Genomic DNA, 18281 nt, shown 5'->3' with positions numbered 1-18281 from the left:
GGAGGGGGAGAGCGATCAGTGGTGGGGGGGGCGGGGGGATTCACTGCCACTGTGCTTAGGGAGCGGTAGGGTGGGGAGGGAGTTGGGTGTTCAGGGCTGGCCCAGGAGAGGAGGTGGGGGGGGTGTGTGCTGAGATGGGGGCTGGCCTGGGGAGGGTGGTGGGGGGCAGGGTCAGGAAAGCTGGCAATTGGATGTGTGAGGGAGAGGAAGTCAGTGATTGTTGGGGGGGCACAGGCAGGGAAGCAGTTGGGAAGCCGGCGATGGGTGTTGGGGGGGGGTGGGGTGGTAGTGGGCAGGTCTCAGTGAGCATGCACTGATCTCCCTGCTGTCACACCGGCACATGTGCAGTGGCCCACTCAGCACGCTCATGCCAGCCTCTCGGGCAGGATTATACCCTGCCCTGCCACCTTTACCAGTGTGAATCCCCTGACAGATGCTGTGGAGTACTGAGTGCAGAAATCCATTCCACTAAGTACACCCAAAAAAACAGGCGGGAAAATCTCCTGTTTTCTGCCCATTGGGCACTTCGATTAAACCCCTCCCCCACCCCCGGAGATCTGTAAGGCTCATGTGTCCTGACACTGTCTCCAAGCCTTCAATATCTTAGTGATCAGTACTGGGCACTGAACTCTCAGTGGAACCTGACCAGAATGTTACACAGCTTCATTATCACCTTTTACTGTTTTGGCTACATGGTTCTTTTTGCTTTGATTGTTGCCCTGCAAAGATTGGGCATTTTAAGCATGTAATTTATTAAGTTTGTCATTTCAGCACCATTTGTGTTTGTTACCTATCTTTCCTGCCTATGTGCAATTCTGCCAACTTACTTATTTTGCCATACTTTTGATGTAATTTATGATCTGTTTGCTCTGTTAAGGAATGGAGTTTTGTTGTCCTCATATAGCACTGATGCTGGATTTCTCCAGAATCAGTCTACACAGTGTTCTGTTTACATAATGGATTATTCCATGATTGTTTATGTTGGTATTAAAAGGCCCTGGGATCACTGTGCTTAGACTGGATTACTTGAGGATCACTATTTCTGACTTTGAATTCTATTTTTAGCAAGAAGAATAAAGAGCAGGAAAAAAGAAATGGGAAATAAATTAACAATATGATTATTTGATTTAACAGCAATAATTAAATCAGATCTCAGGAGACAGAAGGCAAACATGCACGCCCAACAAAATACGGTGAGTAAAGCTTTGCCTCCGGCCTTAATAATTCAGGCATGCTTGGTTTTTTTGGGTAAAATTTATTCTGCTGAATTATTTCAAAATAAGTGTCATTCTTACCTTGTTCTCTGTATCACCTCCAATCACAATTGTCAAACAAGTGATCGATGTTAAATGCCACAGTATTACTTGGCTACAGATTCTGTTCACTACCTCTGCATTTATTGCGCGGGCCACACAACCCTAGTTAATGCTAAAATTAATATTTTTTTAAAATTAGCATCTTTTATAAAAGCTGATAACGCTAGCTTTGTAATCTCCCATCATTCCTCCTAAGCAACCCTTTAACGACTGTTACCCAATCAGAGGTTCAGCTGGAAAATCCTACCCTTTATTTCTTACCTCGAGAATTGTGCAATGAGAACACTGGAATGTTTGGAATCACAAGAACACTTCTTGTGCTTACATTCTATCACTCTATCAAGCTGTTTCCAGGCTTTGAATATGTAAAGATAGCACACAATTTGTGGGGATTGTTCAACATCAAAATTCTCCAATGTCCTTTACAGAATCCAACCCAACCTTAGTGAAGGTGACAGACACTGTCTAATGATAGCTCTGTCCCTACAGCTCTTCAGATTATTTTTTCATTTTATGAGCAGTAGGAATGCTTATGTGTGGACTTGTGAAAAAGATACTGACTGGAAATCTGGCCCGCTAGCCATGGGAATTGTAGCGGGTGGGTGGGGTGGGGTCGCAACGTGCAAAGGTCCATTGACCTGAGGCAGGATTCTCCAGTTTTAAAGTGAATGCAGTCGGAGAATCCTGTCCATTAACTCTTTCAATGAAGGATCTTTGTTCAAGCCTGTTGGGAAGGCCATTTTGAATCCCATTGGCATAGAGTGACTCTGCCTTTGCTCAGTGTCTGTTGCAGGTCTAAAACTAACGCAGAAATAGTTACTCATCTCCTCATGTTCAGCTCTCGCATCAACTCTCTTTGCAAACATTGAATTAGTTAGCTGAGAACAACAGCAACATTTCTACTGAATCAGATTGGTTACAGGATCTGTTGTGTATCTGCAGTTCTTTGATTGGAGTTGATAGATGAGCATGTTGTTGAGCCTGTCTGTTCCCCTTGCTATGTTTTAATGGCTATTTCCCCAGGTTCAACTTTCCTCTCATGATGGGATTTTTAAAAGGTTAAAAGAATGTTGTCCAAGGAATCTGAAGCCTTTATTCCCAATTGTAGTGGAGTTTAGAAGACTGATTTGGATCCTCCCTGCCCAGTGTGAATGGGGTAGGCATGTGGTTGATTTTGTGGTCAGAAACTTCCCACTTTCTACAAACAACTAATTTATCTGCCAGATAGTCAGTAGTTCAAATCTTTCAGTCCCTGACACTATCCACAGGATCATAGACAGAATTGGAACTGCCAGTGGCACCATTTTGAATTCCCATCAGGTATGGTTCAGGCTTAATTTCTAATTATTTGAAGGTTTCCTGTGAGTGAGTGGAGTTCTTTCATTACCCTGTACTTCTGTCCAACACCCACGACCAGCATCACCTCCATTTCTATCCTGACACTCGCCTTCCATTTGGGTCCTTTGTGTCCCTAGCAGTAGTCTCTCTTGTCCCTTCCAGTGACCTGGTAACAATTCCTACGAGGAACAGATTGGAGTCTAACCTTGCAAATGCCCCAGTATTTCTTTATCTGTACCCTCAAGGCCATTCATTTCTGGCCCATTCCTAATCCCACCCTAGTTTAAACTCATATCTTCTCTCAGATAGAATAGCTGTATTTGGCCAATTTGAAAAAATCCACTTCTATAGAACATAGAACATTACAGCGCAGAACAGGCCCTTCGGCCCACGATGTTGCGCCGACCAGTTAAAAAGCAATGACCCTCTAACCTAAACCAATCCCTTTCCATCCATAAACCTATCCACGGATCTCTTAAACGCCCCCAAACTAGACGCATTTACAACTGCAGCAGGCAGGGCATTCCAATCCCTCACCAGAGGGATTGGAATGCCATTCTATGGGCAGAATTTTATGAGAAAAGTTCTAAGTGTCCAGCTAGCATGAAAATGGGAGAGTCTTTACTCCCAATCTAATGCACCTAGTGCGTGTAAAAATGGGCTAGGATGTTTCTAGTTACCGAATGGAGTGGTTAGGGCTTAATTCACCAGTCAGCCTGCTCTAGCAGCAGAGGGGGCTATTGTGCATGTGCAGCAGCAGAGGGGGCTATTGTGCATGTGCAACAGCAGAGGCCTGACAGATCTCTCTCTGTCAACCTCTGCTGTTGCAGCTGGCCTCAACCCAGCCGACTTGCTCCACACCACCCCCCCCCCCCCCCCCCCACCCCCCGCCCCACAATCACAGAGGCCCACGGCCAATAGGGAGCCCGATACCAGCCGACAATATCACCCATGCCACCTACCCCCCACCACCCAGACCAATTCAGACCCCCAGTGATCACACCTGCAGAGCGATGGCGGGCTGCCTGTCCACCCCCCACCCCCACCATTGATACAAAGAACAAAGAACAACCCAGCACGGGAAACAGGCCCTTCGGCCCAACGAGCCCGCGCCGCCGCATCGCCCTACACCTATTCTACCCTGCATGTCTACGAATGGGACCCTACTCAGTCAGATTCAGGGAAGAAATAGTGTCAATTTGGTGGAAACCAATTAGCCTAAGAGCCTAAGATCGCAGGAAAAGTGTGCAGCAGGCTTCCCCTGACCAATCACAGGCAGAGTGCACAGCGGTCCCCGCTCTCCCTCCCCCATTGATCACAGGTAGAGTGCACAGCAGGCCCCCCTCTCCCTCCCCCACTGATCGCAGGTAGAGTGCACTGTGGGTCCCCCCGCCTCACCCCCCCCCCCACCAACCACCCACCAATCGTAGGCAGAGTGTGCAGCGGGCCCAGCCTCCCTCATCCCTCCCCCACCGATCACAAGCAGAGTGCGCAGCGGGCCCCTCCCCTCTCATCTCTCCTCCACTGATCACAAGCAGAGTGCGCAGCAGCCCCCACCCCCCCAATCCCTCCCCTACTGATTGCAGGCAGGGTGCGCAGCAGGCCGTCTCCCCCCTCCCCATAATCATGCTACCCTCTCGGGCCCAGCCCCTCATACGCCTCATCCCCTCATCGGCCCTGCCTCCACAATGCCAATGTGCCTGGTGGGCATTGTCAAGGTGTCAGGTTGGCACTGCCCAAGGAACACCCCCTTACTCTTGACCTTCCCTGGGGCTTCAATGGCCTTCAGTTCTACTGGCGAGGCCAACATGACTGTTCCCCGTTCATGGCTAGCACCCCCCGCCCCGTATGATGGTGTGAAACACACCTTCTTGAGTATTTTTTTGGCAGAGTGTGATAAGATCTGGAAAGAAAACAGAAACACGGTGGTTTTGTTTGTTTTTCCTAGGACTATGTCTAAATTAATTGATCAGCATTGGCCTTTGCGGAGTCCTTCTGCCATCACGGTCTGTCACTTATCTGGCTCTTAATAACCCAAGTTTCAAAGCTGACAATGCCAACAGTCCGCAATGTGATGGAGTGCTATTTGGTAGTAGTTGTTTCTGTTGGATGATGTGGTCTTGTGTATGACTTCTGTAGGCAGCTGCTCCTCTAGCAGAAATGCAGTACTGACTATCAATTGATGTTTGAACACTAATGTCTAATGATGTGTAGCGTGTGTATTACAGAACATAGGAGCAAATCATCTTCTCGATTACGGTTCTACAGCTGCCACGATTTCCTCATTCATCTTGCCTCGTCAGTTGTTGTCATCAGAGGTAGGAATTAGAATCACCTTTCACATAATGGTTGACTTTAGGTTGGAGTCACCTATTCTAACAGCCGACAGTAACCAAAACTGTGAAGCGATACTGAGCAAGTGTCAGGAATACACTGGAACACCCTCCTTAGCAGTATTAATTCCACATGGATTGTGGTGGTTCAAGAAGGCAGCTCACTGTCACGTTCTCAAGGACAATGATGGATGAGCAATAAATGCCAGCCTGACCAGCGAAGCCCACATCCCATGAAAGAATTTTTAAAAACTCATGTTTGTCAGTCACACTTAGCTCTGGATTGAAAGATGCACTATATAGTGTATCCTGTACTAGAAAGTGTGCTTGCTCACTTTATCCACCCTGGCTGTCTAAGTATCCCTGCCTCAAAGTAATTTGATGTAATTTATCTTATGGTAGTAATGAATAGTTCTGCAGTTCCAAACCTTTTATATGCCACGGTATGCTTCGATACGGTAAAACAAAATTGAGGCTTACTTCTTATTTTCTCCAAACTGTCCTCTAGGAAAAAGCTCCTTTGGGCCGATTTTCAACCTGTGTTTGCCATTGGAGAAAATGGGAAGCACAGGTTTCCTTGTTTTACTGTGCATGTGTGGATGCCAAAATGCTGATTTCTGCTATAATAATGCTGAGTATGAAAGCTTCAGTGCGAGCTACCGCAAAACCTGGGGCATTGGAAAAATGTAAACAGTACAATATAACTGTAAACTGTATAAAGGGAACCTTGATTTCCTTAAAAATACAGTTCACAAATAAAATGTATCCAGTTCATATAAGATTGAATAGTTTGAAACAGTCACCAACATGAACGTTGACCGTTTCTCACCACAGATGCTGTCTGATTATCTGAGTTTTTCTAGCATTTTTTCTTCTTAAATCAGATTTCCACTATCTGCAGCATTTTGTTTTTGGATTAATATTTTGAGTACTATTACCTCAAGTACAAATATAAGGAATAAGAAAAAAGCAGTAACATGATTAAAAAAAAAAGGAGAAAGCTGAAATGCAGGACTGAGGGTTCAACATACTGCCAATCTCATATGTAGGTAAGAGCTAAAGATGACTATAGATACAAGTTTATAGAATCATACAGTGCAAAAGAGGGCCTTTGGCCCCTTCAGTCCATATCAACAAATCAGAAACACCTGAGCTCCCGCCTAATCCCATCTTCCAACTCTTGGCCCATAGTCTTGAATGTTATGATGTGCCAAGTGCTCATCCACATACCTTTTACAGGATGGGAAGATGCCCCTAAGTAATTGACCCTTCGACCCTGGAAAAAAGACTCCAACTACCCACTCTATCTAAATCTGTCATAACCTTGTAAACCTCTTTCAGATTCCCCCTCATCTGCCGAAGCTCCAATGAAAACAATCCAAGTTTGTTCAACATTTCTTCATAGTCCATATCCTCCAAGCCAGGCAATATCTTGGTAAACATCTTCTGCATCCTTTCCAATGCATCAACATCCTTCTGAGAGTCTGCAGAAGGATCTAGATAGGCTGGGCGAATGGGCCAGGAAATGGCAAATGGAATTTAATGTTGGCAAGTGTGAGGTGGTCCACTTTGATAGGAAGAATGGTAGGAAGGACTATTACTTACGGGGCGAAAAACTGCAGCAGGCGACGGTGCAGAGGGACCTCGGGGTCCTTGTGCATGAGTCGCAAAAAACCAGCTTGCAGGTGCAGCAGGTGGTCAGGAAGGCGAATGGGACGCTGGCCTTCATAGCGAGGGGGATTGAATATAAAAGTAGGGAGGTCTTGCTGCAGCTGTATAGGGCATTGGTGAGGCCGCAGTTGGAGTACTGTGTGCAGTTTTGGGCGCCGCACCTGCGCAAAGATATTTTGGCCTTGGAGGGAGTGCAGAGGAGGTTTACTAGGCTGATACCGGAGTTGAGGGGGTTGAGCTATGAGGAGAGGCTGAATAAACTGGGCTTGTACTCGTTAGAGTTTAGAAGAATGAGGGGAGATCTCATTGAGACGTATAAGATGATGAATGGGATGGATAGGATAGAGGTGGAGAGACTCTTCCCGCTCAAAAAAGACAGTAGGACTAGGGGGCACAGCCTCAAGATAAAAGGGGGGCGGTTTAGAACGGAGTTGAGGAGGAACTTCTTCACTCAAAGGGTGGTGAATCTCTGGAATTCTCTGCCCGTTGAAGTGGTGGAGGCTGCCTCGCTAAATATTTTTCAGACGCGGGTTGATGGGGTTTTGATAAGAGAGGGGATTAAGGGTTATGGGGAGAAAGCGGGAAAGTGGAGCTGAGCAGCGACAGATCAGCCATGATCTTATTGAATGGCGGGGCAGGCTCGAAGGGCTAGATGGCCTACTCCTGCTCCTATTTCTTATGTTCTGGTAGAATGGCAAGCGGAATTGTACACAATACTCCAAATGCAGCCTAACTAAAGTCTTATACAGCTGCAACATGATTTTCCAATTCCTATACTCAATGCGCCAACCGATGAAGGCCAGCATGCTATACCCCTTCTTGACCACCTTGTCCACCTGAGTTCCCACCTTCAGGGAACTGTAGATCTGCATACCTAAATCCCTCCGTATGTTAATATTTCTAAGGGCTCTGCCATTTTCTATATACTTTCCTTCAGCAGTAGACCTTCCAAATTGCATCACCTCACATTTGTTGGGGTTAAATTCCATCTGTATCTTTCAGCCCAAGTCTCCAGCCATTTTACATCCTGCTGTATCCTGTGGCAGTTCTCCTCACTATCCACTACTCCCTCAATTTTTGTATTATCTGCAAATGTACTAATCAGACTGCCTACATTTTCCTCCAAATCATTTATAATGTATATAAACAGAGGCCTCAGCACTGATCCTTATGTAACACCACTTGTTACTGATCTCCAGTTAGAAAACTATCTTTCCACTGCTACTGTCTGCTTTCAATGCCCAAGCCAATTTTATATCCATCTTAACGTCTGTGGTAGGTAAAATGTTAGAATCTGTCATTAAGGAGGAAATTGCGAGGCATCTTGAAGGGAACTGCTTGATAGAGCGGACGCAGCACGGTTTCATTAAAGGGAAGTCGTGTCTGACAAATTTACTGGAGTTCTATGAGGATGTGTCTAGGGCAGTGGATAGAGGAGAGCCGGTGGATGTGGTCTTTCTAGATTTTCAGAAGGCGTTTGACAAAGTACCTCACAAGAGGTTATTGCAGAAGGTCGAGGGACATGGAGTTGGGGGTAGGGTGTTAGCGTGGATAGAGGATTGGTTGTCAAATAGGAGGCAGAGAGTGGGGGTCAACGGGTGCTATTCGGACTGGCAGATGGTGACTAGTGGAGTGCCCCAGGGGTCGGTGCTGGGGCCTCAGCTATTTACCATTTATATAGATGATCTGGAGGAGGGAACCGAGTGTAGGGTGTCGAAATTTGCTGATGACACCAAGATTGGGGGAACGGCAAATTGTGCGGAGGGTGTGGAGAGTCTGCAGAAGGATCTAGATAGGCTGGGCGAATGGGCCAGGAAATGGCAAATGGAATTTAATGTTGGCAAGTGTGAGGTGGTCCACTTTGGTAGGAATAATGGTAGGAAGGATTATTACTTACGTGGCAAAAAACTGCAGCAGGCGACGGTGCAGAGGGCCCTCGGGGTCCTTGTGCATGAGTCGCAAAAACCCAGCTTGCAGGTGCAGCAGGTGGTCAGGAAGGCGAATGGGATGCTGGCCCTCATAGCGAGGGGGATTGAATATAAAAGTAGGGAGGTCTTGCTGCAGCTGTATAGGGCATTGGTGAGGCCGCAGCTGGAGTACTGTGTGCAGTTTTGGGCGCCGCACCTGCGCAAAGATATTTTGGCCTTGGAGGGAGTGCAGAGGAGGTTTACTAGGCTGATACCGGAGTTGAGGGGGTTGAGCTATGAGGAGAGGCTGAATAAACTAGGCTTGTACTCGTTAGAGTTTAGAAGAATGAGGGGAGATCTCATTGAGACGTATAAGATGATGAATGGGATGGATAGGATAGAGGTGGAGAGACTCTTCCCGCTCAAAAAAGACAGTAGGACTAGGGGGCACAGCCTCAAGATAAAGGGGGGGCAGTTTAGAACGGAGTTGAGGAGGAACTTCTTCACTCAAAGGGTGGTGAATCTCTGGAATTCTCTGCCCGTTGAAGTGGTGGAGGCTGCCTCGCTAAATATTTTTAAGACGCGGGTTAATGGGTTTTTGATAAGAGAGGGGATTAAGGGTTATGGGGAGAGGGCGGGAAAGTGGAACTGAGCCACGACAGATCAGCCATGATCTTATTGAATGGCGGGGCAGGCTCGAAGGGCTAGATGGCCTACTCCTGCTCCTATTTCTTATGTTCTTACCAGCTCACCTTGGATCCCATATGACTGCACCCTCTGTATCAGCCTGCCATGAGGAACCTTATCAAAGGCTTTACTAAAGTCTATGTAAACAACATTCACTGCCCTGCCCTGGGCAATTTTTTTTGTCACTTCCTCAAAGAACTCAATCAAATTTGTGAGACACGACCTCCGCTTCACAAAACCATGCTATCGCTAATAAGCCTTTTCTCTTCCAGATGTGAGTACACCCTGTCCCTAAGAATCTTCTCCAAAATAATTTCCCCACTACGGATGTAAGGCTCATAGGCCTGTAATTTTCCAGATTGTCTCTTCTGTCCTTCTTAAACAGAGGAACAATGTTAGCAACCCTCCAATCCTCTGGTACCTATTCCATGGCTAAAAAAGATACAAAGATTTTGGCCAAGATCTCAGCAATTCCTTCCCTCGCCTCTCTCAGTATTCTGGGATAGACCCTACCTGGCCCTGGGGACGTGTCCGCCTTAATGTTTTTCAAAACCACCAATACCTCCTCCCTTTTTTTATCTCGGTATGTTTGTTTCAGTTTAATTACATGATTTTTAAAATCTTTTTGAATCTTTTCTCATGGCACACTTAGGAGGTTTTCATAACACACAAGTGTGCCATAGCACATCTTCTGGGAACCTCTGCAATAGCAATTAGTTTCCATGTATTTATTCTCATGTACAAACGAATACATAACGAAGGAATACAAACAAATGGTCTAGCTGGGTGCATGAGTGGCACAGGCTTGGAGGGCTGAAGGGCCTGTTCCTGTGCCGTATTGTTCTTTGTTATGTCAATGTATTGCCACAATCCCTGTCATTCGGTATGAATTCCAGCAGTTGAAAAGAGTATTATTTCTGATCATTTTTCACACATCATACATTGTTGTACATTTAATAACCTAAAGTGCATGTACACCTAACACGCAAGTATTCCTAATATGCTGGCTACTACATTGTGATTTGTACATAAAATGGCCCTTTCCATTATTCTTCAAAGCACATTAGTGTCATTATAAAATTGGAGCAATTGTGTTAGTGCGTGCACGCTCCTTCAAATTGAAAACCTAGCACAGAGTCCTTTACCTTGATAAACTAGTGTACATCTAATTCAAAATCATGCATTGCATTTTCAGGCTTGTTTCACTTGGAGAAAAGACCTCAATGTTTGTACTCAAGAATCTTGTCTCTCATTCTTGCAACTGAGGACTTTTGTATTGACTGCATGTTTATGAAGAATAAATTAGTGAAAATTAGAACATGGAACAGTACAGCACAGTACAGGCCCTTCGGCCCTCGATGTCATGCCGAGCTTTGTCCGAACCCAAGATCAAGCTATCCCACTCCCTATCATTCTGGTGTGCTCTATGTGCCTATCCAATAATCGTCTGAAAGTTCCTAAAGTGTCCGACTCCACTATCACAGCAGGCAGTGCATTCCACACCCCAACCACTCTCTGAGTAAAGAATCTACCTTGGACATCCCTCCTATATACCCCACCATGAACCTTATAGTTATGCCCCCTAGTAACAGCTACATCCACCTGAGGAAATAGTCTCTGCACGTCCACTCTATCTCTCCCCCTCATCATCTTATAAACCTTTATTAAGTCACCTCCCATCCTCCGCTCTAAAGAGAAAAGCCCCAGCTCCCTCAACCTTTCCTCATAAGACCTACCCTCCAAACCAGGCAGCATCCTGGTAAATCTCCTCTGCACTCTCTCCAATGCTTCCACATCCTTCTTATAGTGAGGTGACCAGAACTGCATACAATATTCCAAATGTGGTCTCATAAGGTCCTCTATAGTTGCAGCATAACCGCACAGCTCTTAAACTCAAACCCCCTGATAATAAACGCTAACACACTATAAGCCTTCTTCACAGCTCTATCCACTTGAGTGGCAACCTTCAGAGATCTGTGGATAGGAACTCCAAGATCTCTCTGTTCCTCCACATTCCTCAGAATTCTGCCATTGACCCTGTAATCTGCATTCAAATTTGTCCTATCAAAATGAATCACCTCACATTTAGAACATAGAACACTACAGCACAAACAGGCCCTTCGGCCCACAAGTTGCGCTGATCACATCAACACCTACCAATCCACAGACCCATCTATAAACCCCAATCCCATTAAATCCCATGTACTCGTCCAGAAGTCTTTTAAAAGACCCCAGCGAGTTCGCCTCCACCACCAATGACGGCAGCCGATTCCATTCACTCACCACCCTCTGAGTGAAAAACTTACCCCTAACATCACCTCTGTACTTGCTTCCCTGCACCTTAAATCTGTCTCTTCTCGTAGCGACCATTTCAACCCAGGGAAATAGCCTCTGAGAATCCACCCTATCTATTCCTCTCAACATTTTATAAACCTCTATCAGATCGCCTCTCAACCTACGCCTCTCCAGGGAGAAGAGTCCCAGTTCCCTCAACCTATCTTCATAAGGCATGCCTCCCAATCCAGGCAACATCCTTGTAAATCTCCTCTGCACCCTTTCAATAGCTTCTACGTCCTTCCTATAGTGAGGCGACCAGAACTGCGTACAGTACTCCAAGTGGGGCCTGACAAGCAACTTATAAAGTTGCAGCATTACCTCCCGACTCCTAAACTCAATCCCTCGATTAATGAAGGCCAGTACACCATACACCTTCTTGACCACATCCTCCACCTGCGAGGCCGATTTAAGAGTCCTGTGGACCCGGACCCCAAGATCCTTCTGCTCTTCAACACTGCTAAGACTCCTGCCCTTGATAGTGTACTCGTTCATCCCATTGGTCCTGCCAAAATGGACCACTACACATTTATCTGCGTTGAAGTCCATCTGCCACTCCTCCGCCCAGTCTTGCATCCTATTTATGTCCTGCTGCAACTTCTGACATCCTTCCAGACCATCCACAACACCACCGACCTTCGTGTCATCGGCGAACTTACTAACCCATCCCTGCACTTCCTCATCTAGGTCATTTATGAAAATGACAAACAGCAAGGGTCCTAGAACAGATCCCTGGGGCACTCCACTGGTGACCGACCTCCATGCAGAAAAAGACCCATCCACAACCACTCTCTGCCTTCTGCAGGCAAGCCAGTTCTGGATCCACAAGGCCAAAGCCCCTTGTATCCCATGCCCTCTCACTTTCTCAAGAAGTCTTGCATGGGGGACCTTATCAAACACCTTGCTGAAGTCCATGTACACCACGTCCACTGCTCTTCCTTCGTCAATGTGTTCAGTCACATTTTCGAAGAACTCAACTAGGCTCGTAAGGCACGACCTGCCCTTGACAAATCCATGTTGACTATTTCTGATCATGCTAAACCTCTCCAAATGCTCATAAATCTTGTCCCTCAGAAGCCTCTCCATCAGCTTACCAGCCACTGAAGTCAGACTCACCAGTCGGTAATTTCCCGGGCTATCCCTGTTCCCTTTCTTGAAAATAGGAACTTATCAGGGTTAAACTCCATTTGCCACTTTTCGGCCCAGCTCTGCATCCTATCAATGTCTCTTTGCAGCCTACAAGAGCCCTCCACCTCATCCACTACTCCACCAATCTTGGTGTCATCAGCAAATTTACTAACCCACCCTTCTGCCCCCTCTTCCAAGTCATTGATAAAAATCACTAATAGCAGAGAACCCAGCACTGACCCCTGTGATACACCGCTGGTAACTGGCCTCCAGTCTGAAAATTTTCTCTCCACCACCACCCTCTGTCTTCTATGATTATCCAATCGGCCAAATTTCCTTCTATTCCACACCTCCTTTTTTCATGAGCCTACCATGGGGAACTTTATCAAACACCTTACTAAAATCCATGTATACAACATCAAGTTCTCTACCTTCGTCTACACACTTAGTTACCTCCTCAAAGAATTCAATCAAATTTGTGAGGCAGGACTTACCCCTCACGAAACCGTCCTGACTATCCCGGATTAAATTGCATCTCTCAGGAAAGGATCCTGAGAGATAGGTCATAAATCCTATCTCTCAGGACCCTTTCCATTAACTTACCGACCACCGAAAATTTGCTAATCTCAGTACATTCTTCTGATTGAACTTTATCATCCTTTAATATCAAGATCTTATCTTGCTTCTCTCTGTTGACCTTTTTCACTATTCTGTCCTCTGAGATACTCTGCTTAAATACTGCTTTTAATCATCCATCATAAATTTATTTTTGTCTGTTTATGTTTCTGTGAAGTGCTAAAGGACATTTACCTGCTCTGAAGCCATTAAATGTGGATAATTCTATAGGCTATTTCTATCATAAGTAATTAGTGGCTAGAAGTAGAAGTATAGAGGATCAGCCATGATCTTATTGAATGGTGGAGCAGGCTTGAGGAGCCAGATGGCCTACTCCTGCTCTGAGTTCTTATGTTCTTATATAAATGCTGAGATTGTTCTTGTTAGTGAGCCTTTGGAAAATATGTTAGTGTATTATTTTATATGTCATTTTGATGAGAAGGGGAGAATCAAAATGGCTTGCCTGTCTAGAGAGATGGTTAAAATACCCTGTTCCTGGTAGGAGGGAGAGAAGCATCATCTATTAGAATATTGCGTGTGTTTTTAATTTACTGTATTTCACAAAATCTTCTTCTTTTTGGATAAGGCAAATTTGCAATTATTTGAGCGTCTCTGGACTACACTCCTCATTGGCAAGTTCAGAGTATCAGAAGACAGTCCTGCATTTTCCCTATGGTCTTATAAGATTAGTCCCTTCAACTATTTCTCCAATTTCCTTTGAACGTTATTCTTAATCTATTTTTACTCACCTTTCAGGCTGTGCATCACAGATCACAACAATTTTAGAAGCATTTTTTTCCTTGAGTCAACTTCAATATCTTAAATTTGTGACCTCTGCCAGTGGGAACCATTTCTTCCTCTATCAAAACACTTCGAGATTTTGAACACCTCTATTAAATCTCCCTGTGTTGAGGAAAAGAATCTTAACTTCTCCAATCTCTCAGAGTTATAGAGGTTTACAGCATGGAAACAGGCCCTTTGGCCCAACATGTCCGTGCCTCTCGTTGTACATCAAGTCCCATGTTCCTGGTCTAAGTCTCTTAAGTAAACTTTGTATCTTCTCTCACTGTGTCTTTTCAAGATGTTGACATCCTTCAAAAAGTGAGGTTCCCAGAATTGGGCACAATTCTCCAGTTGGGAGCTAACCAGTGATTTTTAAAGGTTTAGTCTATACTTTATAGAGTGCAACAAACATTTACTCAATTGATTCCAGGGATGAGGGGGTTGTCTGATGGAGTTGATAGGGCCTAAATTCTCTGGAGTTTAGAAGAATGCGATGATGTCACTGAAGCGTGCAAGACTCTGGCTGAGAAGCTGTTTCACAGAGGGCATCAGCCATTTAGGACTAAAATGAGGAGAAATTTCAGTGAAGGGGTTGTGAATCTTTGGAATTCTGTACCCCAGAGTGGTGGATGCTCCATTGATAAGAGATTCAAGATTAATTTTTGCCAAATAGAAGAATCTGAGAGTATGGAAATCAGGCAAGAAAATGGAGTTGAGATCTAAGATCAGCCATGATCATAACAAATAATGAAATAGGCTTCAGTAACGCCTACTCCTGCTCCCGAGGTTCTTGGCATAACTCCTTAGTTGTTGTTTTCTACACTTGGAATCTTCCTAGTCCTTTTGAGGTGAGAGTGGTATGGAATTTTTGAAATAAAAATGTTGAGCTGGCTCACCAATGTGTCTCTACTTCCTTGTGCTTTTTTCAGAGGCAGCAACGTAACAGCCAGGTGCCTGGGAGTGGTGGGTGCTGAACAGGCATCTTGTGCCTGCACCCTGGCAAAAAGAGAGGCAGCTGCACAGGGTAGTTGGAGAATGCATTATATTTGGTTTATATACATACATAGATACATAGAACAGTACAGCACAGTACAGGCCCTTCAGCCCTCAGTGTTGTGCCGAGCTATGTCCAATCCCAAGATCAAGCTATCTCACTCCCTATAATTCTAGAGTGCTCCATATGCCTATCCAATAATGCTTGAAAGTTCCTAAAGTGTCCGACTCCACTATCACAGCAGGCAGTCTATTCCACACCCCACCCACTCTCTGAGTAAAGAATCTACCTCAGACATCCCTCCTATATCTCCCACCATGAACCTTATAGTTATGATCTAACTGGTACCAGCAGAAAATGGTAAGGCTGTTGCCTTCTCATCTCACATTCTGCCAGTGAATGTGGAATTCCTGGTCAAGATTTTGAAAGTGGAGTTGGGAACCTGACGCCCGGATTAATGTTTTGAAATTCAAATGTCCTAATTCAGCAGGTGGAGAGCTCAGTACCCAATTATTAGTGTCAAGTGCCTGCAGGAGACAGGAGCTGTCTCCCTGAGCCAGCAGCAAAAGCAGGAGGTAGCCATATTGAGGGTTGCTGCTGCCTTGCTGTAAGAGGTCTCAAACACCAGGTTAAAGTCCAACAGGTTTATTTGATAGTAAACCCACAAGCTTTTGGGGTTTGCCCCTTTGTCAGGTGAACGAAGGGGCAAACTCTGAAAGCTTGTGGGTTTACTATCAAATAAACCTGTTGGACTTTAACCTAGTGTTGTGAGACTTCTTACTGTGTTTACCCCAGTCCAACGCTGGCATCTCCACATCATGGCTGCCTTGCTGAACAGAGCAGACAGTTCTTCAGAGGACCAGCAGAGTCAGCACAGCTAGAAGGGCCACGAAGGAAATACAAAAGGCCCCGCATTTGCACCAATGAAAGTAGGTCCCAGAAACAAAAGGCAAAAGAGAGAAGCTTTCATTGGACTTACAATGAAGCTCATGCCTGTGTACTTAGTGAGGTTCACCAAAATAAAGTTTAAAAATTCAATTCTGAACTGGACAGGCTCTTTAACAAACTCCTGAAGAAACTGTCAATTGGGCAGAGCATGTACAAAGAACAGCACAGGATCAGGCCGTTCAGCCCACTAATTGGTCTTACTTATAGTTCTTATTCCTTCCCCCCCACCAATCCCAACCCCCTTCCTGATGTCAATGAGCCCCTGTCTCTGGTTATAAAATCAAAGAGCCTGTATATGCTCTCGTCCTGATCTGTAACCTTCAAATGCAGAACAAAAGGGAATAAGCTTTTACTGAGCAGCAAGTCTTCTGGAATAAAATCATGAAACACTTTTTCACACAAAGGGTAATGGAAATGAGGAACCTTCTCCTCTGTCACGTGCAAGGGGATGAATGACCTCATCCACTTCTATTTCTTTTTCATTTACTCTTTAATTGTTCATACTATCCAAAGGGAGAAGTTCTAACTGTGAGCTCTCTTCAGATGTGTGTGGGCATTTAAAAGGCTTGCATCAGTTAATGTTTGGTTTCTGGATGTGAACTGTGACCAGCAAGTTGAATGTCTCTGGAATCAGGCCTGAGCCCCTCCAGATGAAAATGCATTCTGAGTTCTAAGTAACATGGTAGTGACGGTTTGCACTCCACCTGATCTATAAATAGAGACTGCCGCAGCTGCTGGTTGTCGTCATTGTATCCCTAATGCATGCTTTGTTTTTTTTTCACATTTCACAGCAGTTTTCCGGAAAGACGGAGGAGGGAGTATGCAGTTCAATAATCTTAAATGAAGCATCACTGTGAAGATAATCCCAGCAAACCAGCTAAATCCACCGAGAGTCATGGACATACAGCCAGCAGCATGAGGCCTGCTTACAAGGATGACATGGACTGCTTTGTACCTGCAGATTTTCTTTGAAATTGATTTGCCAAAGCCTAAATATTTTGAATATGAATGATCATTTCATCTGCATTAGCTAAACACTTACCCTCCAGAAAAGATGTCCATAATACTCATTGTGCTGCTCTTTTCCAATTCCTGGCCATCAATAAAATCTCTTGTCTTTTGAGGGGCGTGGGCTGGCACACAAAGCAGGGCCTGCTATACATAGAGCATGGTGTAAGAGCCTCTGTCAGATGCTTTTGGAATGTTCCCTTAGCAGTTGTAATGATACATCAGAACACTGAAAGATTTACAGTAGGTTTGTATAATAGTGCAAATAACAGATACCTGCAAAAAGTCCAAAATTGCACTTCACATTTTGTCAGGATTCTGAATTCAGAAATAATAAACTAGGTAAGTTTGGGTATTGGTATACAGTTACTGATACCTGTAGTCCAAGTCTGGACATACAACTGGTTCCTGTAGTCTGAGCCCATGTACAGCTAGTGCCTGTAGTCTGGTTTTACAGCTGAAGCCTTTAGTTATATCCTGTGTACAGTTGGTGCCTGTATTTTGAGTCTAGGTGTACAATTGGTGCCTGTAGTTTGAGTCTGGGTGTATAGTTGGTGCCTGTAATTTGAGTCTGTGTGTACAGCAATGAGGAGCAAGTCTGTAAACTGCTTTTGTCGTTGTCATTTGGGAAAATTCCAGTAGTTCAATGTAGCCTCATCATTGTACAAAGGCTACTCGGTAAGTTTTCAGTGTTAATATTTTAAGTAATGACTGATTGACCTTCTTGCTGCATTATCCTATCATTCGATGAAAGAAGGATAGCAAAGGTAGTAGATTTCATCACTTTCCCTTTTTTGTACCGTATACCTGCTTTAGCCAATGAAAGAAGATCGTCAGCTGTGTAGCTCCAAGGTTGCTGCAGGGTGCCCTGTGAATTGTGATTACTATTTGATTACAGGCTTGTATATATAGATCATGTAACATAGCGCTGCTCTTTGAACAGAGCGGAGGGTGCTGGACAACTCTTGCGGCTTCTGTATTGGTTTGACCTGTCTATATTCTAATTCCGCTAAGAGCAACTGTGAGATTTTATTTGGAAAATAGCAGCACAATTTGCAGGATCGGTTGATGGTATTTCAAATTGAAAGAATGAGATAGGATTCAGAATTATAAATAAAATCTTGGGACTAATTGTTAAAATGTCATTGATTTGATTGGGTGTTTCATTATTGACCTTGAAAGGAGCAACAGTTTCAACGAGGTTTGAAATGGGCTGCAT

The 18281-nt window shown here is 44.8% G+C and overlaps 2 protein-coding genes across 7 annotated transcripts in view; one reads left to right on the top strand and one right to left on the bottom strand.

Moving 5' to 3' along the window:
- Positions 1-18207, top strand: part of flvcr2a (FLVCR choline and putative heme transporter 2a) — a 118505-nt gene extending 100298 nt beyond the window's left edge. The window contains exons 9-11 of one of the 2 annotated variants that reach the window (XM_080202123.1): positions 1135-1193; positions 4883-4972; positions 16846-18207. In XM_080202123.1, the coding sequence (XP_080058249.1) occupies positions 1135-1193; positions 4883-4972; positions 16846-16911 (215 nt within the window). In that variant the 3' untranslated portion in view covers positions 16912-18207. The remainder of the gene's footprint in view (positions 1-1134; positions 1194-4882; positions 4973-16845) is intronic. The other variant, XM_080202124.1, reaches the window with a different exon arrangement.
- erg28 (ergosterol biosynthesis 28 homolog) overlaps positions 1-18281 on the bottom strand; it is a 38453-nt gene that overhangs the window by 6370 nt on the left and 13802 nt on the right. The window lies entirely within an intron of this gene.

Source organism: Carcharhinus amblyrhynchos, chromosome 14 (genome assembly GCF_965287045.1).
Source record: "Carcharhinus amblyrhynchos chromosome 14, sCarAmb.v2.hapA, whole genome shotgun sequence".
NCBI classification, from domain to species: Eukaryota; Metazoa; Chordata; class Chondrichthyes; order Carcharhiniformes; family Carcharhinidae; genus Carcharhinus; species Carcharhinus amblyrhynchos.
Note: the sequence above shows the minus strand (reverse complement) of the source record. Positions and strands in the feature narration are given on the sequence as shown.